The sequence below is a fragment of the Petromyzon marinus genome, unplaced genomic scaffold (genome assembly GCF_048934315.1).
Source record: "Petromyzon marinus isolate PM22_M1 ecotype Great Lakes invasive population unplaced genomic scaffold, UKy_Petmar_22M1.pri1.0 PM_G_Scaffold_9, whole genome shotgun sequence".
Lineage (NCBI taxonomy): Eukaryota > Metazoa > Chordata > Hyperoartia > Petromyzontiformes > Petromyzontidae > Petromyzon > Petromyzon marinus.
Window position 1 is genome coordinate 1198256 of NW_027423046.1, and position 22066 is coordinate 1220321.

Sequence of the window (22066 nt, forward strand, 5' to 3'; positions counted from 1 at the left end):
CCGTGGCTGATGATTATTTTAATACTACGGCTGGCTCACACTAAGTTGATTTCTCTAAGACGATGGCCATCAACAAAGATTCGTTCATGAAGCCATCCATATACACAGCAGACACAATTTCAACCTGTGTATAGTGTAGAGTATGGTGTAGTGTATAGTGTAGTGTATAGTGTAGTGTATAGTGTAGTGTATAGTAGTGTATAGTGTAGTGTGTAGTGTACAGTGTATTGTATAGTGTAGAGTATAGTGTAGTGTATAGTGTAATGTATAGTGTAGTGTATAGTGTAGTGTATAGTATAGTGTAGTATATATAGTGTAGTGTATAGTGTAATGCATAGTGTAGTGTGTAGTGTAGTACACTAGCACATCACACTGGTGGGTTAGCGAGCCAAGCAACAACATTTGCACTCTGGATACCGTGACATTTCGCCAGCAATCACAACAACCAGCTTCATCGGGCAACAGCCACATTTGTGCATTTATTCATTCACACAATCTAACCCGGACGATATCGGCTCGCCGAAAACCAACAGCGTCAAACTACGAAAGTACCGCGGCATCGCGGGAGCGGCCGATGAAACTGGCCGGGCTCGGGGAGAAATAAAAAAACCGGGACGCTGACGTGGCGCAGGAAGGCTCACGGCGTTGTACGCGCCATCGTGACGCCGCCTGTCGCCCCGGTAAAACAATAATATAAACACGCGGAACTCCCTCACGGTGCCGGACGTCGTGACGGACCGTGCCGATGTCGCCGCTCGTTGACCCCCGGCCACGCGAGGGCGAATTTAAATTCTCCCCCCACCCCACCGCACCCCCCTATCCCTGGCTCCCTGGCACGACGCCCAGTCGCCTCCCGTCCAGCAGCACAACGCCGGGGGAAAGCGCTGGGAGGTGAGAGACCGTCGCGAAGACTAAAATAAAATAACAAAAACACTGCGTCCGGTTAACGGAGAGCTGTTTCGTAAAACAAAATTCCCACCCCCACCCCACCCAAAAAAAAAAGTGAAAAGCCAAACTCGGGGCACCGATTGTAACCGGCACGAGGCAAATATCCCCCAATGCTGAAAAACATCGCTCAGTTGGGATCAAACAACAACAACAAATCGTCTTGGTTCTTTCGGGGGGGGGGGGGGGTTCACCCGCTCGCGAAGCGACAAGCCCGGGCGTTTCCGCCGGCAACCACGTCAAGGTGGAGCGCGGCAAGGCGGAGCGCGGCAAGGTGGAGCACTCCAAGGTGGAGCACGGCAAGGCGGAGCACGGCAAGGTGGAGCACGGCAAGGTGGAGCACTCCAAGGTGGAGCACGGCAAGGTGGCGCACTCTCGCTCCTCCCCCCCCCCCCACCCCGAGCCGCTTCTCAAAAATCTTCCTCCCTCGCCTCGTCGTCATCTTCGTCTGTGAAAACCTGCGGGGGTCGGAATAAATTAGAGAGACGGTGACCGACCCCACCCACCCCCCCCCCCCCTGGGGTGGCCAGAAGCGGATCACTCACTCAGCCTAAGCAGGAGCATCGGTGATGTGGGCGGACACTCGCTCACCGCTCGCTCGCTCACCGCTCACCGCTCGCTCGCTCACCGCTCACTCACCACCCAGTTCAACCGGCGTGCAACAGACGGCGGTGGTGGCAACTACATCTGTAGAACGTGAAGAACCAGTGGCATTTACATCTGTAGAACGTGAAGAACCAGTGGCATCTACATCTGCAGAGCGTGAAGAACCAGTGGCATCTACATCTGTAGAACGTGAAGAACCAGTGGCATCTACATCTCCAGAAGGTGAAGAACCAGTGGCATCTACATCTCCAAAAGGTGAAGAACCAGTGGCATCTACATCTGCAAAACGAGAAGAACCAGTGACATTAATATCAACAGAATACGAAAAAACAGTGACATGTACATCTGTATCACGTAAAGAACCAGTGGCATCTACATCTGCTGAACGTGAAGAACCAGTGGCATCTACATCTGCAGAGCGTGAAGAACCAGTGGCATCTACATCTGCAGAGCGTGAAGAACCAGTGGCATCTACATCTGCAGAACGTGAAGAGAACGTCAATAACCAGTGGCATCTCCATCTGCAGAACGTGAAGAACCAGTGGCATCTACATCTGCAGAACGTGAAGAACCAGTGGCATCTACATCTGCAGAGCGTGAAGAACCAGTGGGATCTACATCTGCAGAACGTGAAGAACCAGTGGCATCTACATCTGCAGAACGTGAAGAACCATTGGCATCTACATCTGCAGAGCGTGAAGAACCAGTGTCATCTACATCTGCAGAACGTGAAGAATCAGCGGCATCTACATCTGCAGAGCGTGAAGAACCAGCGGCATCTACATCTGTAGAACGTGAAGAACCAGTGGCATCTACATCTGCAGAGCGTGAAGAACCAGTGGCATCTACATCTGCAGAACGTGAAGAACCAGTGGCATCTACATCTGCAGAGCGTGAAGAACCAGTGGCATCTACATCTGCAGAAGATAATGAGCTTTGGGTCTCCATGTGAGTCTATGGGTCTCTGTGTGAGTAGTCTATGGGTCTCGGTGTGATGAGTCTATAGGTCTCTGTGTGAGTCTATGGGTCTCTGTGTGAGTAGTCTATGGGTGGCTGTGTGATGAGTCTATGGGTCTCTGTGTGAGTCTATGGGTCTCTCTGTGAGTAGTCTATGGGTCTCTGTGTGAGTAGTCTATGGGTGTCTGTGTGAGTAGTCTATGGGTGTCTGTGTGATGAGTCTATGGGTCTCTGTGTGAGTCTATGGGTCTCTGTGTGAGTAGTCTATGGGTCTCTGTGTGAGTCTATGGGTGTCTGTGTGAGTCTATGGGTCTCTGTGTGAGTAGTCTATGGGTCTCTGTGTCAGTCTATGGGTGTCTGTGTGATGAGTCTATGGGTGTCTGTGTGAGTAGTCTATGGGTCTCTGTGTGAGTAGTCTATGGGTGTCTGTGTGGTGAGTCTATGGGTCTCTGTGTGAGTAGTCTATGGGTCTCTATGTGAGTAGTCTATGGGTCTCGGTGTGATGAGTCTATGGGTCTCTGTGTGAGTCTATGGCTCTCTGTGTGAGTAGTCTATGGGTGTCTGTGTGATGAGTCTATGGGTCTCTGTGTGAGTAGTCTATGGGTCTCTGTGTGATGAGTCTATGGGTCTCTGTGTGAGTAGTCTATGGGTCTCTGTGTGAGTAGTCTATGGGTGTCTGTGTGAGTAGTCTATGGGTGTCTGTGTGAGTAGTCTATGGGTCTCTGTGTAAGTAGTCTATGGGTGTCTGTGTGAGTAGTCTATGGGTGTCTGTGTGAGTAGTCTATGGGTCTCTGTGTAAGTAGTCTATGGGTCTCTGTGTGATGAGTCTATGGGTCTCTGTGTGAGTAGTCTATGGGTCTCTGTGTGATGAGTCTATGGGTCTCTGTGTGAGTAGTCTATGGGTGTCTGTGTGATGAGTCTATGGGTCTCTGTGTGAGTAGTCTATGGGTGTCTGTGTGATGAGTCTATGGGTCTCTGTGTGAGTAGTCTATGGGTCTCTGAGTGAGTAGTCTATGGTGTCTGTGTGATGAGTCCATGGGTCTCTGTGTGAGTAGTCTATGGGTGTCTGTGTGAGTAGTCTATGGGTCTCAGTGTGAGTCTATGGGTCTCTGTGTGATGAGTCTATGGGTGTCTGTGTGAGTCTATGGGTCTCTGTGTGAGTAGACTATGGGTCTCTGTGTGAGTCTATGGGTCTCTGTGTGAGTCTATGGGTCTCTGTGTGATGAGTCTATGGGTCTCTGTGTGAGTAGTCTATGGGTGTCTGTGTGATGAGTCTATGGGTCTCTGTGTGAGTAGTCTATGGGTGTCTGTGTGAGTAGTCTATGGGTGTCTGTGTGAGTAGTCTATGGGTCTCAGTGTGAGTCTATGGGTCTCTGTGTGAGTAGTCTATGGGTGTCTGTGTGATGAGTCTATGGGTCTCTGTGTGAGTAGTCTATGGGTGACTGTGTGAGTAGTCTATGGGTGTCTGTGTGAGTAGTCTATGGGTCTCAGTGTGAGTCTATGGGTCTCTGTGTGATGAGTCTATGGGTCTCTGTGTGAGTACTCTATGGGTGTCTGTGAGATGAGTCTATGCGTCTCTGTGTGAGTAATCTATGGGTCTCTGTGTGAGTAGTCTATGAGTGTCTGTGTGAGTAGTCTATGGGTCTCTGTGTAAGTAGTCTATGGGTCTCTTTGTGAGTAGTCTATGGGTGTCTGTGTGAGTAGTCTATGGGTCTCTGTGTAAATATTTTATGGGTGTCTGTGTGAGTAGTCCATGGGTCTCTGTGTGAGTAGTCTATGGGTCTCTGTGTGATGAGTCTATGGGTCTCTGTGTGAGTATTCTATGGGTCTCTGTGTGAGTAGTCTATGGGTCTCTGTGTGAGTCTATGGGTCTCTGAGTGAGTAGTCTATGGGTGTCTGTGTGAGTAGTCTATGGGTCTCTGTGTGAGTCTATGGGTCTCTGTGTGAGTAGTCTATGGGTCTCTGTGTGAGTAGTCTATGGGTCTCTGTGTGAGTAGTCTATGGGTGTCTGTGTGAGTAGTCTATGGGTCTCTGTGTGATGAGTCTATGGGTCTCTGTGTGAGTAGTCTATGGGTCTCTGTGCGAGTAGTCTATGGGTCTCTGTGTGAGTAGTCTATGGGTGTCTGTGTGAGTAGTCTATGGGTGTCTGTGTGAGTAGTCTATGGGTCTCTGTGTAAGTAGTCTATGGGTCTCTGTGTGAGTAGTCTATGGGTGTCTGTGTGAGTAGTCTATGGGTGTCTGTGTGAGTAGTCTATGGGTCTCTGTGTGAGTAGTCTATGGGTGTCTGTGTGAGTAGTCTATGGGTCTCTGTGTGATGAGTCTATGGGTCTCTGTGTGAGTAGTCTATGGGTCTCTGTGTGAGTAGTCTATGGGTCTCTGTGTGAGTAGTCTATGGGTGTCTGTGTGAGTAGTCTATGGGTGTCTGTGTGAGTAGTCTATGGGTCTCTGTGTGAGTAGTCTATGGGTGTCTGTGTGAGTAGTCTATGGGTGTCTGTGTGAGTAGTCTATGGGTCTCTGTGTAAGTAGTATATGGGTCTCTGTGTGATGAGTCTATGGGTCTCTGTGTGAGTAGTCTATGGGTGTCTGTGTGATGAGTCTATGGGTCTCTGTGTGAGTAGTCTATGGGTGTCTGTGTGATGAGTCTATGGGTCTCTGTGTGAGTAGTCTATGGGTCTCTGAGTGAGTAGTCTATGGTGTCTGTGTGATGAGTCCATGGGTCTCTGTGTGAGTAGTATATGGGTGTCTGTGTGAGTCTATGGGTCTCTGTGTGAGTAGACTATGGGTCTCTGTGTGAGTAGTCTATGGGTCTCTGTGTGAGTCTATGGGTCTCTGTGTGATGAGTCTATGGGTCTCTGTGTGAGTAGTCTATGGGTGTCTGTGTGATGAGTCTATGGGTCTCTGTGTGAGTAGTCTATGGGTGTCTGTGTGAGTAGACTATGGGTGTCTGTGTGAGCAGTCTATGGGTGTCTGTGTGAGTAGTCTATGGGTGTGTGTGTGAGTAGTCTATGGGTCTCTGTGTAAATATTCTATGGGTGTCTGTGTGAGTAGTCCATGGGTCTCTGTGTGAGTAGTCTATGGGTCTCTGTGTGATGAGTCTATGGGTCTCTGTGTGAGTATTCTATGGGTCTCTGTGTGAGTAGTCTATGGGTCTCTTTGTGAGTCTATGGGTCTGTGAGTGAGTAGTCTATGGGTGTCTGTGTGAGTAGTCTATGGGTGTCTGTGTGAGTAGTCTATGGGTCTCTGTGTGAGTCTATGGGTCTCTGTGTGAGTAGTCTATGGGTCTCTGTGTGAGTAGTCTATGGGTGTCTCTGTGAGTAGTTTATGGGTTTCTGTGTGAGTAGTCTATGGGTCTCTGTGTGAGTAGTCTATGGGTGTCTGTGTGAGTAGTCTATGGGTCTCTGTGTAAGTAGTCTATGGGTCTCTGTGTGAGTAGTCTATGGGTGTCTGTGTGAGTAGTCTATGGGTGTCTGTGTGAGTAGTCTATGGGTCTCTGTGTGAGTAGTCTATGGGTCTCTGTGTGATGAGTCTATGGGTCTCTGTGTGAGTATTCTATGGGTCTCTGTGTGAGTAGTCTATGGGTCTCTGTGTGAGTCTATGGGTCTCTGAGTGAGTAGTCTATGGGTGTCTGTGTGAGTAGTCTATGGGTCTCTGTGTGAGTCTATGGGTCTCTGTGTGAGTAGTCTATGGGTCTCTGTGTGAGTAGTCTATGGGTCTCTGTGTGAGTAGTCTATGGGTGTCTATGTGAGTAGTCTATGGGTCTCTGTGTGATGAGTCTATGGGTCTCTGTGTGAGTAGTCTATGGGTCTCTGTGTGAGTAGTCTATGGGTCTCTGTGTGAGTAGTCTATGGGTGTCTGTGTGAGTAGTCTATGGGTGTCTGTGTGAGTAGTCTATGGGTCTCTGTGTAAGTAGTATATGGGTCTCTGTGTGAGTAGTCTATGGGTGTCTGTGTGAGTAGTCTATGGGTGTCTGTGTGAGTAGTCTATGGGTCTCTGTGTGAGTAGTCTATGGGTGTCTGTGTGAGTAGTCTATGGGTCTCTGTGTGAGTAGTCTATGGGTGTCTGTGTGAGTAGTCTATGGGTCTCTGTGTAAGTAGTCTATGGGTCTCTGTGTGAGTAGTCTATGGGTGTCTGTGTGAGTAGTCTATGGGTGTCTGTGTGAGTAGTCTATGGGTCTCTGTGTAAGTAGTCTATGGGTCTCTGTGTGATGAGTCTATGGGTCTCTGTGTGAGTAGTCTATGGGTCTCTGTGTGATGAGTCTATGGGTCTCTGTGTGAGTAGTCTATGGGTGTCTGTGTGATGAGTCTATGGGTCTCTGTGTGAGTAGTCTATGGATGTCTGTGTGATGAGTCTATGGGTCTCTGTGTGAGTAGTCTATGGGTCTCTGAGTGAGTAGTCTATGGTGTCTGTGTGATGAGTCCATGGGTCTCTGTGTGAGTAGTCTATGGGTGTCTGTGTGAGTCTATGGGTCTCTGTGTGAGTAGACTATGGGTCTCTGTGTGAGTCTATGGGTCTCTGTGTGAGTCTATGGGTCTCTGTGTGATGAGTCTATGGGTCTCTGTGTGAGTAGTCTATGGGTGTCTGTGTGATGAGTCTATGGGTCTCTGTGTGAGTAGTCTATGGGTGTCTGTGTGAGTAGTCTATGGGTGTCTGTGTGAGTAGTCTATGGGTCTCAGTGTGAGTCTATGGGTCTCTGTGTGAGTAGTCTATGGGTGTCTGTGTGATGAGTCTATGGGTCTCTGTGTGAGTAGTCTATGGGTGACTGTTTGCGTAGTCTATGGGTGTCTGTGTGAGTAGTCTATGGGTCTCAGTGTGAGTCTATGGGTCTCTGTGTGATGAGTCTATGGGTCTCTGTGTGAGTAGTCTATGGGTGTCTGTGTGATGAGTCTATGCGTCTCTGTGTGAGTAATCTATGGGTCTCTGTGTGAGTAGTCTATGAGTGTCTGTGTGAGTAGTCTATGGGTCTCTGTGTAAGTAGTCTATGGGTCTCTTTGTGAGTAGTCTATGGGTGTCTGTGTGAGTAGTCTATGGGTGTCTGTGTGAGTAGTCTATGGGTCTCTGTGTAAATATTCTATGGGTGTCTGTGTGAGTAGTCCATGGGTCTCTGTGTGAGTAGTCTATGGGTCTCTGTGTGATGAGTCTATGGGTCTCTGTGTGAGTATTCTATGGGTCTCTGTGTGAGTAGTCTATGGGTCTCTGTGTGAGTCTATGGGTCTCTGAGTGAGTAGTCTATGGGTGTCTGTGTGAGTAGTCTATGGGTCTCTGTGTGAGTCTATGGGTCTCTGTGTGAGTAGTCTATGGGTCTCTTTGTGAGTAGTCTATGGGTCTCTGTGTGAGTAGTCTATGGGTGTCTGTGTGAGTAGTCTATGGGTCTCTGTGTGATGAGTCTATGGGTCTCTGTGTGAGTAGTCTATGGGTCTCTGTGTGAGTAGTCTATGGGTCTCTGTGTGAGTAGTCTATGGGTGTCTGTGTGAGTAGTCTATGGGTGTCTGTGTGAGTAGTCTATGGGTCTCTGTGTAAGTAGTCTATGGGTCTCTGTGTGAGTAGTCTATGGGTGTCTGTGTGAGTAGTCTATGGGTGTCTGTGTGAGTAGTCTATGGGTCTCTGTGTGAGTAGTCTATGGGTGTCTGTGTGAGTAGGCTATGGGTCTCTGTGTGATGAGTCTATGGGTCTCTGTGTGAGTAGTCTATGGGTCTCTGTGTGAGTAGTCTATGGGTCTCTGTGTGAGTAGTCTATGGGTGTCTGTGTGAGTAGTCTATGGGTGTCTGTGTGAGTAGTCTATGGGTCTCTGTGTAAGTAGTCTATGGGTCTCTGTGTGAGTAGTCTATGGGTGTCTGTGTGAGTAGTCTATGGGTGTCTGTGTGAGTAGTCTATGGGTCTCTGTGTAAGTAGTCTATGGGTCTCTGTGTGATGAGTCTATGGGTCTCTGTGTGAGTAGTCTATGGGTCTCTGTGTGATGAGTCTATGGGTCTCTGTGTGAGTAGTCTATGGGTGTCTGTGTGATGAGTCTATGGGTCTCTGTGTGAGTAGTCTATGGGTGTCTGTGTGATGAGTCTATGGGTCTCTGTGTGAGTAGTCTATGGGTCTCTGAGTGAGTAGTCTATGGTGTCTGTGTGATGAGTCCATGGGTCTCTGTGTGAGTAGTCTATGGGTGTCTGTGTGAGTCTATGGGTCTCTGTGTGAGTAGACTATGGGTCTCTGTGTGAGTCTATGGGTCTCTGTGTGAGTCTATGGGTCTCTGTGTGATGAGTCTATGGGTCTCTGTGTGAGTAGTCTATGGGTGTCTGTGTGATGAGTCTATGGGTCTCTGTGTGAGTAGTCTATGGGTGTCTGTGTGAGTAGTCTATGGGTGTCTGTGTGAGTAGTCTATGGGTCTCAGTGTGAGTCTATGGGTCTCTGTGTGAGTAGTCTATGGGTGTCTGTGTGATGAGTCTATGGGTCTCTGTGTGAGTAGTCTATGGGTGACTGTGTGAGTAGTCTATGGGTGTCTGTGTGAGTAGTCTATGGGTCTCAGTGTGAGTCTATGGGTCTCTGTGTGATGAGTCTATGGGTCTCTGTGTGAGTAGTCTATGGGTGTCTGTGTGATGAGTCTATGTGTCTCTGTGTGAGTAATCTATGGGTCTCTGTGTGAGTAGTCTATGAGTGTCTGTGTGAGTAGTCTATGGGTCTCTGTGTAAGTAGTCTATGGGTCTCTTTGTGAGTAGTCTATGGGTGTCTGTGTGAGTAGTCTATGGGTGTCTGTGTGAGTAGTCTATGGGTCTCTGTGTAAATATTCTATGGGTGTCTGTGTGAGTAGTCCATGGGTCTCTGTGTGAGTAGTCTATGGGTCTCTGTGTGATGAGTCTATGGGTCTCTGTGTGAGTATTCTATGGGTCTCTGTGTGAGTAGTCTATGGGTCTCTGTGTGAGTCTATGGGTCTCTGTGTGAGTAGTCTATGGGTCTCTGTGTGAGTAGTCTATGGGTGTCTGTGTGAGTAGTCTATGGGTCTCTGTGTGAGTAGTCTATGGGTGTCTGTGTGAGTAGTCTATGGGTGTCTGTGTGAGTCTATGGGTCTCTGTGTGAGTAGTCTATGGGTGTCTGTGTGAGTAGTCTATGGGTGTCTGTGTGAGTAGTCTATGGGTCTCTGTGTGAGTAGTCTATGGGTGTCTGTGTGAGTAGTCTATGGATCTCTGTGTGAGTAGTCTATGGGTGTCTGTGTGAGTAGTCTATGGGTGTCTGTGTGAGTAGTCTATGGGTGTCTGTGTGAGTAGTCTATGGGTTTCTGTGTGAGTAGTCTATGGGTCTCTGTGTGAGTAGTCTATGGGTGTCTGTGTGAGTAGTCTATGGGTCTCTGTGTGATGAGTCTATGGGTCTCTGTGTGAGTAGTCTATGGGTCTCTGTGTGAGTAGTCTATGGGTCTCTGTATGAGTAGTCTATGAGTCTCTGTGTGAGTCTATGGGTCTCTGTGTGAGTAGTCTATGGGTCTCTGTGTGAGTAGTCTATGGGTCTCTGCGTGAGTAGTCTATGGGTCTCTGCATGATGAGTCTATGGGTCTCTGCGTGGGGCAGTGTCAATCCTCACCGATGACAGAGAGGTTGACCCTCCCCTCGAAGTTGTCGTGGGGGAAGGTGGCCACGTGGCAGAGGAAGAGGCCCCCGTCGCCAGCCCGCACGTCCAGCAGCTCCAGCGAGACGTCGCCGGGAGGCCCCCCAACGCGGAACCGCAGTCGGCCCGCGAGGGACGAGTTGGAGTACGCCGTGCCGTGCAGCGGGCTGAGTGCGGCCAAATTGGCCCCCGCCCAGACGTTGCCACTGGAGGCCTTCAGCCAGTTGGCCTGCACCACCACCACGGCCGCACCCCACAGGACGCAGCGCAGCAGCGCCACCTTCTGGCCGACCACCGCCGTGACCTGGCCGTCCGTGTCGACACCCACACGAGGGGCTGGGTGGGAAGACAACACAGAGACCCATAGACTACTCATAGAGACCCATAGACTACTCATAGAGACCCATAGACTACTCATAGAGACCCATAAACTACTCACACAGACACCCATAGACTACTCACAGAGACCCATAGACTACTCATAGAGACCCATAGACTACTCACGCAGAGTCCCATAGACGACTCAGAGACCCACAAGACTACTCACGCAGAGATCCATAGAGTACTCATAGAGACCCATAGACTATCTTCTTTGGTAATTTCGATATAGTCACGTAGAATGAGAATAAAATAATAAATTGATAAAATAACACAATAATATTCTTACGACGTATCGGCCACAACACAAGCGGCCATCATCAGGTGAAGGGACGAGACTGTCTGGAGGACAGCGCTGGTCTGAGCGTGGCTGTGTTCGCTCCAGCGCTGTCCTCGTGTTCGCTCCAGCGCTGTCCTCCAGACAGTCTCGTCCCTTCACCTGATGAAGGCCGCTTGTGTTGTGGCCGAAACGTCGTGAGAATATTATTGTGTTATTTTATTTTATCAATTTATTTTATTCTCATTCTACGTGGTGACTTTACCGAAAGAACCAAAGATGAATCCTTGCAGTCACGAAAGCTTTAAATCGAAATCCGTAGACTACTCATAGAAACTCATAGACTACTCACGCAGAGTTCCATAGACCACTCAGAGACCCACAAGACTACTCACACAGAGACCCATAGAACACTCATAGAGATCCACAAGACTACTCACACAGAGACCCACTTCACACGCACAAAAATACCTCTCACTCATTCACCCAGCCACCCACTCACCCACGGTGCTGTGTGGTGGAGGGACGGAGACACACGACAGTGGAGACCACTCCCCTGCCTTCCACCGTGGCAAGTCGGCTACCATTCTCACGCGGACGCAGTACTCATCCTCGCGTCCCGGCAGAAGCATCATTCGGTGTTGGTACCGGCATCCGATGAAGCGCTCCTGGCAGTAAGCATCATCATCATCAGTAGTAGCAGCAGTAGTAGTAGCAGCAACAGCATCATCATCAGTAGTAGTAGCATCATCAGTAGTAGTGTCATTGGTAGTATCATCATCATCAGTAGCAGCATCGCCACCCACCCACTCAACCACGCACATCTCCCGCCACAACCTCCCGACCCCCGTCACAACTCCCGCAATCTCTCACCGTGAGTTGAACGCCGCCTCTTGTCGAAATGTCAACCTGATGGTGGAACTTCACGTCGTGCGACACCAGCGCCCTCCACCCCCGCCCGATGGAGACCAACAACGACAGCTTCCGCACCTCCGGCTCTCCGTCGACCACCGCCTCCAACTCCCCAGCCACCCCAGGACCACCGTCATCACGGCGGTCATCGTCACCGCCGTCACGGTCATCGTCATCGCCGTCGTCGTTGTCGCTGTAGCCATCATCGTCGTTGTCTTCATCGTCACCCACAACACCGCACTCCTCATCCTCATCCTCACCACCATCGCCCTCCTCCTCCTCCTCCCCCCGCGTCAGTTTGTCGAGCCTCAGGGTGAACGACGGAGCGCTGAGCACAGCTGAGACACGGGAGAGGGGGGGTCATGGCGAGGGATGTTTGTGTGATCTCTCCCTGTCCTACAGAGTGAGTGAGTGGAGTTTGTGTGATCTCCCCCTGTCCTACAGAGTGTGTGAGTGGAGTTTGTGTGATCTCCCCCTGTCCTACAGAGTGTGTGAGTGGAGTTTGTGTGATCTCCCCCTGTTCTACAGAGTGAGTGGAGTTTGTGTGATCTCCCCCTGTCCTACAGAGTGTGTGAGTGGAGTTTGTGTGATCTCCCCCTGTCCTACAGAGTGTGTGGAGTTTGTGTGATCTCCCCCTGTTCTACAGAGTGTGTGAGTGGAGTTTGTGTGATCTCCCCCTGTCCTACAGAGTGTGTGGAGTTTGTGTGATCTCCCCCTGTCCTACAGAGCGAGTGGAGTTTTTGTGATCTCCCCCTGTCCTACAGAGTGAGTGGAGTTTGTGTGATCTCCCCCTGTCCTACAGAGTGAGTGGAGTTTGTGTGATCTCCCCCTGTTCTACAGTGTGAGTGGAGTTTGTGTGATCTCCCCCTGTTCTACAGAGTGAGCGAATGGAGTTTGTGTGATCTCTCCCTGCCCTACAGAGTGTGTGGAGTTTGTGTGATCTCCCCCTGTCCTACAGAGCGAGTGGAGTTTGTGTGATCTCCTCCTGTCCTACAGAGTGAGCGGAGTTTGTGTGATCTCCCCTGTCCTACAGAGTGAGTGGAGTTTGTATGATCTCCCCCTGTTCTACAGAGTGAGTGGAGTTTGTATGATCTCCCCCTGTTCTACAGAGTGAGTGAGTGGAGTTTGTGTGATCTCCCCCTGTCCTACAGAGTGAGTGAGTGGAGTTTGTGTGATCTCCCCCTGTTCTACAGAGTGTGTGAGTGGAGTTTGTGTGATCTCTCCCTTTCTTACAGAGTGAGTGAGTGGACTTTGTATGATCTCCCCCTGTCCTACAGAGTGAGTGGAGTTTGTGTGATCTCCCCTTGTACTACAGAGTGAGTGGAGTTTGTATGATCACCCCCTGTTCTACAGAGTAAGTGGAGTTTGTGTGATCTCCCCCTGTTCTACAGAGTGTGTGAGTGGAGTTTGTGTGATCTTCCCCTGTCCTACAGAGTGAGTGAGTGGAGTTTGTATGATCACCCCCTGTCCTACAGAGTGAGTGAATAGACTTCGTGTGATCTCCCCCTGTTTTATAGAGTGAGTGGAGTTTGTGTGATCTCCCCCTGTCCTACAGAGTGAGTGGAGTTTATGTGATCTCCCCCTGTCCTACAGAGTGAGTGAGTGGAGTTTGTGTGATCTCTCCCTGTTCTACAGTGTGTGAGTGGAGTTTGTGTGATCTCCCCCTGTCCTACAGAGTGTGTGGAGTTTGTGTGATCTCCCCCTGTTCTACAGTGTGAGTGGAGTTTGTGTGATCTCCCCCTGTCCTACAGAGTGTGTGGAGTTTGTGTGATCTCCCTCTGTCCTACAGAGTGAGTGGAGTTTGTGCGATCTCCCCCTGTTCTACAGAGTGTGTGAGTGGAGTTTGTGTGATCTCCCCCTGTCCTACAGAGTGTGTGAGTGGAGTTTGTGTGATCTCCCCCTGTCCTACAGAGCGAGTGGAGTTTGTGTGATCTCCCCCTGTCCTACAGAGTGAGTGGAGTTTGTGTGATCTCCCCCTGTCCTACAGAGTGAGTGAGTGGAGTTTGTGTGATCTCCCCCTGTCCTACAGAGTGAGTGTGTGGAGTTTGTGTGATCTCCCCCTGTTCTACAGAGTGAGTGGAGTTTGTGTGATCTCCCCCTGTCCTACAGAGTGAGTGGAGTTTGTGTGATCTCCCCCTGTCCTACAGAGTGAGTGAGTGGAGTTTGTGTGATCTCCCCCTGTCCTACAGAGTGAGTGTGTGGAGTTTGTGTGATCTCCCCCTGTCCTACAGAGTGTGTGAGTGGAGTTTGTGTGATCTCCCCCTGTCCAACAGAGTGAGTGAGTGGAGTTTGTGTGATCTTCCCCTGTCCTACAGAGTGAGTGGAGTTTGTATGATCTCCCCCTGTTCTACAGAGTGAGTGGAGTTTGTGTGATCTCCCCCTGTCCTACAGAGTGAGTGGAGTTTGTGTGATCTCCCCCTGTTCTATAGAGTGAGTTAGTGGAGTTCGTGTGATCTCCCCCTGTCCTACAGAGTGAGTGAGTGGAGTTTGTGTGATCTCCCCCTGTCCTACAGAGTGAGTGGAGTTTGTGTGATCTCCCCCTGTCCTACAGAGTGAGTGGAGTTTGTGTGATCTCCCCCTGTCCTACAGAGTGAGTGAGTGGAGTTTGTGTGATCTCTCCCTGTCCTACAGAGTGAGTGAGTGGAGTTTGTGTGATCTCCCCTGTCCTACAGAGTGAGTGGAGTTTGTGTGATCTCCCCCTGTCCTACAGAGTGAGTGGAGTTTGTGTGATCTCCCCCTCTCCTACAGAGTGAGTGGAGTTTGTATGATCTCCCCCTGTCCTACAGAGTGAGTGAGTGGAGTTTGTGTGATCTCCCCCTGTGCTACAGAGTGAGTGAGTGGAGTTTGTGTGATCTCCCCCTGTCCTACAGAGTGAGTGGAGTTTGTGTGATCTCCCCCTGTCCTACAGAGTGAGTGAGTGGAGTTTGTGTGATCTCCCCCTGTGCTACAGAGTGAGTGAGTGGAGTTTGTGTGATCTCCCCCTGTCCTACAGAGTGAGTGAGTGTAGTTTGTGTGATCTCCCCCTGTGCTACAGAGTGAGTGAGTGGAGTTTGTGTGATCCCCCCCTGTCCTACAGAGTGAGTGAGTGGAGTTTGTGTGATCTCCCCTTGTGAGCCGAAGACACACACACAGGCAGAAAGAGTCACAGACATACACAGCGACACACACAGACAAAGATGACAAAGATCCTCCGTGTAGCCTGAAAAAGACCGTTGGGGCAAGTGCTGTTAGTGAGCACCAGACAGACACGGACAAAGGGAGACACAGAGAGAGAGACACAGAGAGACACACACACACAGAGACACAGAGAGAGAGACACAGAGAGACACACACACAGAGACACAGAGAGAGACACACACACAGAGACACAGAGAGAGACACACACACACAGAGACACAGGCATATGTACAATCTCGTGCCACTCACTTTCCATCAAGGGCAGGACCACAACCGCGACCCAGGGTGAGGATCGTGACGGCGAGGATGAGAAGGAGAATCTCACACGGAGGAGGTAGCGGTCACCGGGATCGTCCAGCGCCGAGGAGACGTCGCACCGTGTCTCCGTTGTTGCAGCGCAGACGGTCTGCCAGCGGGCTCGTCTGAAGCTGCGCAGACAGAGACACAGGGAGGAGTGGTGAGGGTGGTGAGGAGCCAGTGGGTGAGAGAGACGTGTGTGTGTGTGAGTGAGTGGGTTGGTGGATGAGTGGGTTGGTGAGTGAGTGGGTGAGTGGGTTGGTGAGTGGGTGAATGGGTTGGTGAGTGAGTGGGTGAATGGGTGAGTGGGTGATTGAGTGGGTGAGTGAGTGGGTTGGTGAGTGAGTGGGTTGGTGAGTGGGTTGGTGAGTGAGTGGGTGGGTGAGTGGGTTGGTGAGTGAGTGGGTGAGTGGGTAAGTTGGTTGGTGAGTGAGTGGGTGAGTGGGTTGGTGAGTGAGTGGGTGAGTGAGTGGGTTGGTGAGTGAGTGGCTGAGTGAGTGAGTTGGTGAGTGAGTGAGTGGGTTGGTGAGTGGGTTGGTGAGTGAGTGGGTGAGTGGGTAAGTGAGTGGGTTAGTGAGTGGGTGAGTGAGTGGGTTGGTGAGTGAGTGGCTGAGTGAGTGAGCATCTCACAGTTTGCTCTGAACTCTGTATGTAACATTCAGGTACGTTGAGTTGGTCGTGGTCGTGGTGGTCGAGTTGATAGTTAAAGGATCAACAAGTGGGGGTCTATCCCCTCCATCCCCACTGGGAGCCGCTTCAACGGGGTCCCAGCAAAGGGTCGCCAGGAGGTCTCGAGACTCCAAACGAACATTCAGTGGGAACAGCGGAGCTGGGCAGATGGGGAAAAAACACTCAAGAGTGCGCTAACCACTGCACCACCACTCCTCACACACACACACAGTGCGCTATCCACTGCACCACCACTCCCCACACACACACAGTGCGCTAACCACTGCACCACCACTCCACACTCACACAGTGCGCTAACCACTGCACCACCACTCCCCACTCACACTCACACAGTGCGCTAACCACTGCACCACCACTCCCCCCACAATCACAACCTGGCACCCGATTTATCGACCATCTCGGGCTCTGCTCACCGTGGCTGCTGCACGTGACGAGGTGGTGGAGGAGGAGGAGAGGCAGGATGAAGGGGAAGAGTAGGCCAAGTTTGTAGAGTTTCGACATCGCCATTAACCCCACACGCAGCCACGCGCCCGCCTCACCCAAGTCACGTGCTGAGGAAATCGATTCAAGGTTAAATTAAAAAATCGGATCGATTCCTATGGGGATAACAAATGCGAATCGATAGTGGTCAAAAATGTAGCCGATGGCATCGATCCCTATTGGGACTGCATTGGAATTGACGTTGGTCGTGAGTGTAAAATGGAATCGAATACATTTTCGATAACATGGGAATTGATTATGGCGATTTGTTCTAATAACATAGGAATCGATCTAGCTAGTGATTTAAAGCGCATAGAATCGAATCCCATTGGGATACCTACCATGAGAATCGATTGTGTTAGAAAAGGAGAGCGTTTAGAATCGATTCCTATTGAGATAGCATTGTAGTCTATGAATCAGAATCAGAAAGGGTTTTATTCGCCATGAAAGTTCACACCAATACGGAATTTACTTTGGCAGGATGGTGCATACATTCAACATATAGGAATCTAAAATCTTAAATAAGTTTTAAACAAGTCTTACTATAATAAGGGTTAAAAGTCTAACTAACACCAAGGGGCTGAAGTATATAAAATTGAATAAATATCGAATATAAAATAGCTTTAAGATATAATTTAAAAATAAAAAATACAAATAGGTTAACATAGTTAATATCGGCAAGGTGTCATTATGTAGATAAAATGTTAAAATCAGTGTAAGCCCTTGGCCTTGTTTAACAGGCCAGCAGCAGATGGGAAGAAACTGTTTTTATGGCGTGAGGTTTTGGTCCTGATGGACCGAAGCCTTCTGCCGGAGGGGAGTAGCTGAAACAGAGAGTGTCCAGGGTGGGAGGAATCGGCCATAATCTTCCTCGCTCGCCTCATGGTCCTTGTCGTGTGCAGGTCCTCGAGGGTTGGTAGATTGCAGGCAATCACCTTCTCAGCAGTCTGCTCTTGTCCTTGGCAGTGGCAGCAGCGTACCAGACGGTTATGGAGGAGGTGAGGATGGATTCAATGATCGCTGTATAGAATTGCACCATCATTGTCTTTGGCAGGTTGAATTTCTGTGCAGTCTGCTTAACAGCGGATGTCAAACAAGCCACTGTGTCACTCACAACGCACATTGCATGTTGGTGTCACGGTCAAAATTGTGGCAATTCCAGTAACACTATCCAGAAACTCCACAAGGGAGATGACACGTCAATGATCGCCCCCTACCGACAGACTCATGCCACGTGCAGGCCGGTGCAGGGCCACCTTGTGCCACACAGGGGCAGCTGCCACTAGGGGGCGCCCTTCGATTGTTTGAGATGAGATTCGATACGAAACACCGAGTTGCTGAGGCAATTAGGCAAGCGACTTATGAGTGCAAATATGTTGTTTATAACGTAGTGAATGCTTGGGAGCTTAATTGTCTCTCGCTCCTGCTCACAGATTTACCCAGCCCACAGCTCCACAGATACCAGCCGCTCCTCCTGGGCAGGTGAGGTTACGTACGGTGCGAAATAAGTTCCAGATACACACAGAGACTCACACAGAGACCAATAGATTATCACGGTTGGCTAGGTATGGTGCGAAAAAAGTTATGTACACACACACAGAGACCCATGGATTAACACGGTTGGCTACGTACGGTGCGAAAGTTACAGATAAACAAGTTTGAGTCGTGGGCCGTGGAAGTTGACCGGGCGCGTGTTGCTACTGTCGTTGAATACGGTTGGATAGACGCTGATAGAGAGACACACACAGACAAGACAGGCGGACAGACACAGACAAGAACACAGAGACGACAGAGAGACACAGGCAGAAAGAAACACAGAGGCAAACAGATGACACAGACGGACAGAGACAGAGAGATGTTGAATCGAACACACTGAACTTGCTCCATTGAAAGAGATTCCTCGATCTTCGCAATGCCCGGAAGTCATTCTTATTTTTATTGATTTAATTGCGTGTGGTGTGTACGTGCAGGCAATGTGGGATATCGATGTACACAGATATGAACAAGATCAGCAGACAAGACGTCTTTAATTTAATCGGTCTCTCCGCAAAACAAAGGAATGTTGAACACGAAATATAAATCCCACGGCCTTCGTGCGAGTCCATAATTACTGCAGCATTGCTTCAGTGCAAGCCAACTGTGGACCGGTTTTGGTGGGCAATGTCTCAACAGCAGTGGGGCTTGCTTCAAGCCATGGTTGTGAACATCCAGACGTTAATCAGCAAGGAGCACTTCTAGTCCGAGCTCGACAAAATGTACGGCAACACGTAAGACAAAATTATAATTCGTGTTGTAGAGAATGTATCTCCTCTACGTGTAACTTTAAGGTGGTATGCCTTGTAACTGATGAATGATCCGAGTGTGCTTCCTATGTCAAAGACAATGAGTTGCTCCAGATGCTTCCTGAAACACAAAAATAGCCTTTGACCTGTATCACAAGAACAACGGGTCTCACCTGAGTTATCTATACAGGTTACTTCCAAACACACACACACTTTGTCCTAACATCACTTATTCAATGTTTGACCCTTATAAAAAATAAAGTGATGCATGTACACACAATATCAGACAAGTGTTCATTCTAAATTATTGACAGGAATTTTAACAAAATTTAATTACTGCAGTGAAATATACTGCATCAGATAACATCTGATTAAGAAACTATTTTTAAAAAAATATGCAGCGTCTGCTTAACAGTGGATGTAAAACATACTATTGTAGTGTCATTCAAAACGAGTAGGCCATTGCATGCTGGCGAATTCTAAACATTAGCGACAAATTACAAGACTGAGATGAAACATCAATCATCGCCCCCTACTGACAGCCTCTTGTTCACATAATCTTTGGTTCTTTCAGTAAAGTCACATAGGTAGAAAAAATAATAGATCACGACGTTTCGATCGTAACACAAGCGGTCGTCCTCAGGCGGAAAAAATAATAAATGCAGGCCGGTGCAGGGCCACTACCCTGTGCCACACAGGGGCAGCTGCTACTTGGGGATGCTCTTCGAGTGTTTCAGACGAGATCCGAAACTCCGAGTTGCCGAGGCAATTAAGCAAGCACCGAATGAATGCAATTATTATGACAACATAGTGAATGCTTGGGGGATTCTTGGCTCTCGCTCCTGGTCAGAGATCTCCCCAACCCACGGGCCCACAAAGACTGGCCGCTCGCTCTTACTCTGCAGGTTGAACCTAGGAATTGAGTGTTCAACTTCACATTCTTTTCATTAAAGGCCTGTGACAAAGGTGCATCTATTGTAGCGACCGTCTCAAGCTTACACATCTACCGGGTCTCCATTTGACTTTGTATTGTCTAGGAGCAAGTCCACCCACACCTCCACTTCCATGAATTGCTGGGAGTTGCCTCGCTCTGCCTCAGTCAGAATTCACCTCTGGCTTCACGTTGCCTCCATCAATGTGAAGGTCCGACTTTGGAGTTGAATCATCTTCACATTTCACCATCACCTCTTCCCTCTTCACCATCACCTCTTCATATTTCACCTTGATACCTTTAAAAGTGTCCAAGCTGGGATTTTCTTCCGGTTCGTGTTTCATGAGGGATGGGCTTATTGTGGCACTTTGACTTTCACAAGCTGATTTCAGACTCCACTCCTTGCAGATCTTCTGATGCTTCTGTGTTCTCTGGTGTACTTGAAGATTTTATGAATGTGCAAACGCCTTCCTGCAGAGTGGACCTCAAGGGTTTCTCTCCTGTGTGTATTCTCTGGTGTGTTACAAGAGATGACTGTGCAAACGCCTTCCCACACACACTGCACTTGAAGGGTTTCTCTCCCGTGTGTGTTCTCTGGTGGACTTTAACATGTGGTGACTGTGAAAACGCCTTCCCGCACAGAGTGCACTTGAAGGGTTTCTCTCCCGTGTGTGTTCTCTCGTGTGCTTGAAGATGTGATGACTGTGCAAACATCATCCCGCACAAAAAGCACCTGAAGGGTTTCTCTCCCGTGTGTTCTCTTGTGTTTTTTAAGAACAGATGACAGTGAAAATGCCTTCCCACACACAGTGCACTTGAATGGTTTCTCTCCTGTGTGTGTTCTCTGATGTTTTTAAAGAACAGTTGACTGTGAAAATGCCTTCCCACACACAGTGCACCTGAAGGGTTTCTCTCCCGTGTGTGTACTCTGGTGTCTTTGCAGACTTAATGAATGTGCAAACGCCTTCCCACACACAGTGCACCTGAAGGGTTTCTCTCCCGTGTGTTCTCTGGTGTCTTTGCAGACTTAATGAATGTGCAAACGCCTTCCCACACACACTGCACTTGAAGGGTTTCTCTCCCGTGTGTGTTCTCTGGTGCTCTTTAAGATGTGGGGACTGTGCAAACGCCATCCCACACACACTGCACTTGAAGGGTTTCTCTCCCGTGTGTGTTCTCTGGTGCTTTTTAACAACAGATGACTGTGAAAATGCCTTCCCACACACACTGCACTTGAAGGGTTTCTCTCCTGTGTGTGTTCTCTGGTGTTTTTTAAGAGTAGATAAATCTGAAAATGCCTTCCCACACACACTGCACTTGAAGGATTTCTCTCCCGTGTGTGTTCTCTGGTGTATTACGAGATGATATGACTGTGTAAACGCCATCCCGCACATCGTGCACCTGAAGGGTGCACGAACATTACCATTTTCCCTGCTTCTTGAGTTTGTGCTCAATACTTTACCGTGTACAGGGCCATGGCGGTGTGGGGGCCGACGTCCACCCCACCGCCCTCGCTAGGCAGGTGGGGCGCGACGTCCGCCCCTTCCGCCGCCTCCTCCACCGCGTCGGTCGGCTCCCGCCGGGCCCCCGCCGACCGAGCGATCGGGTCCCCCGCGCTAGCGCCCTCTCCGAGGGACAGACTCGTGCTGCTGGCTCACGGCCGCACGGAGTAAACCCACGCACCCCCGCGCGCACCGCGGCTATCGCTAGCGCAGCGGACAGCGGCACGCTAGCGCCTGCACCGGCGAGCGATTACCTCCACGAGCATCCGCGCGCACCGCAGCCGCCGTTAACACGGGGCCCGAACGGTCTCGCACCTGCGGGCGATTATCTCAACGCGCGTCCGTGCACGCCGCGCGCCCACTACGGCTGACGCTGACGCAGCACGCGGCGGCCCACTCGCGTCCACGCCGACGGGCGATGATCTCAACGCGCGAGCTCCGGCCGCGGCTCCGCCCTCGCTCTCGCCGCGCATCCGCCCACGGAGCCGCTCCGCACGGGGATCACACGCGCACCACACCGATGCTCTCTGCTAAATTTTATTCGTGGCGCAAACCCCGCACCGCCCGGAGGGAATATTCTACGAGCGGAGCCTAGGCCTACCGCTACCCAAGTCCACAAATGCTCGCACGCCCCATCACGTACCTCGCGGCCATGCTCACGGCGTCGCGCGGACGCCGTGAGAGTCGGTAGGGACGAAGACGAAAGGGAACTTTGCCTATCGCCGCCTCGTAGCGGCGCTCGCCGGCGTCGCATGGATGCCGCGGGCGGCTCGAGAAGGCGGGGAGCGTTGCGTGCGACTCGTCGCCGCCGACCCGGCGAACCTTCGCGCACCCAAACAATTTGAAGCCAACTCAGGGGCGCCGCAATGTGACTTGCTCTGCGAGGGTCGGCCATTCTCCTGGCACCGGGAAACCGCGGGACTTTCATCCCAGAGACCCTTCGGATGAAAACCCGTCGTGACGGGCAATCCCCCGCCAGGACGCTACATGTGCGCGCTGCAGGTGCGTGCTCGGTGTGGGGGGCCACGGGGGAGTCGAGGCGCCGGCAGAG

At 50.3% G+C, this 22066-nt stretch overlaps 1 protein-coding gene and 1 pseudogene across 3 annotated transcripts; both read right to left on the reverse strand.

The window, feature by feature from the left end:
• Window positions 1-454: 454 nt before the first annotated feature.
• Window positions 455-16380, reverse strand: LOC142921781 (uncharacterized). Of its 3 annotated transcripts, none has more exons than XM_076063109.1 (8): window positions 16234-16380; window positions 15761-15959; window positions 15083-15261; window positions 11618-11994; window positions 11247-11412; window positions 10066-10425; window positions 1585-1830; window positions 455-1403 (listed from the first exon to the last, which is right to left on the reverse strand). In XM_076063109.1, the coding sequence occupies exons 1-8, from the start codon at window positions 16325-16327 to the stop codon at window positions 1384-1386; spliced, it is 1641 nt and encodes a 546-aa protein (XP_075919224.1). In that variant the 5' UTR covers window positions 16328-16380; the 3' UTR covers window positions 455-1383. The 3 variants fall into 3 exon arrangements, with proteins under 3 accessions (XP_075919224.1, XP_075919225.1, XP_075919226.1); XM_076063110.1 differs by having other exon boundaries at window positions 1574-1830; XM_076063111.1 differs by lacking the exon at window positions 1585-1830.
• A 3471-nt stretch (window positions 16381-19851) lies between these two features.
• On the reverse strand, window positions 19852-20898 carry LOC142921827 (uncharacterized; annotated as a pseudogene).
• Window positions 20899-22066: the final 1168 nt, after the last annotated feature.

Excerpts from the sequence above, each read along its gene's own strand:
- LOC142921781 (XM_076063109.1), bottom strand. The coding sequence starts at position 16,327 with ATGGCGATGTCGAAACTCTACAAACTTGGCCTACTCTTCCCCTTCATC. Across the intron at positions 15,960-16,233 it reads CGTCACGTGCAGCAGCCACG|CTCCGCTGTTCCCACTGAAT; the intron begins GTGAGCAGAGCC and ends CCATCTGCCCAG. Across the intron at positions 15,262-15,760 it reads TACAGAGTTCAGAGCAAACT|CTTCAGACGAGCCCGCTGGC; the intron begins GTGAGATGCTCA and ends CTGTCTGCGCAG.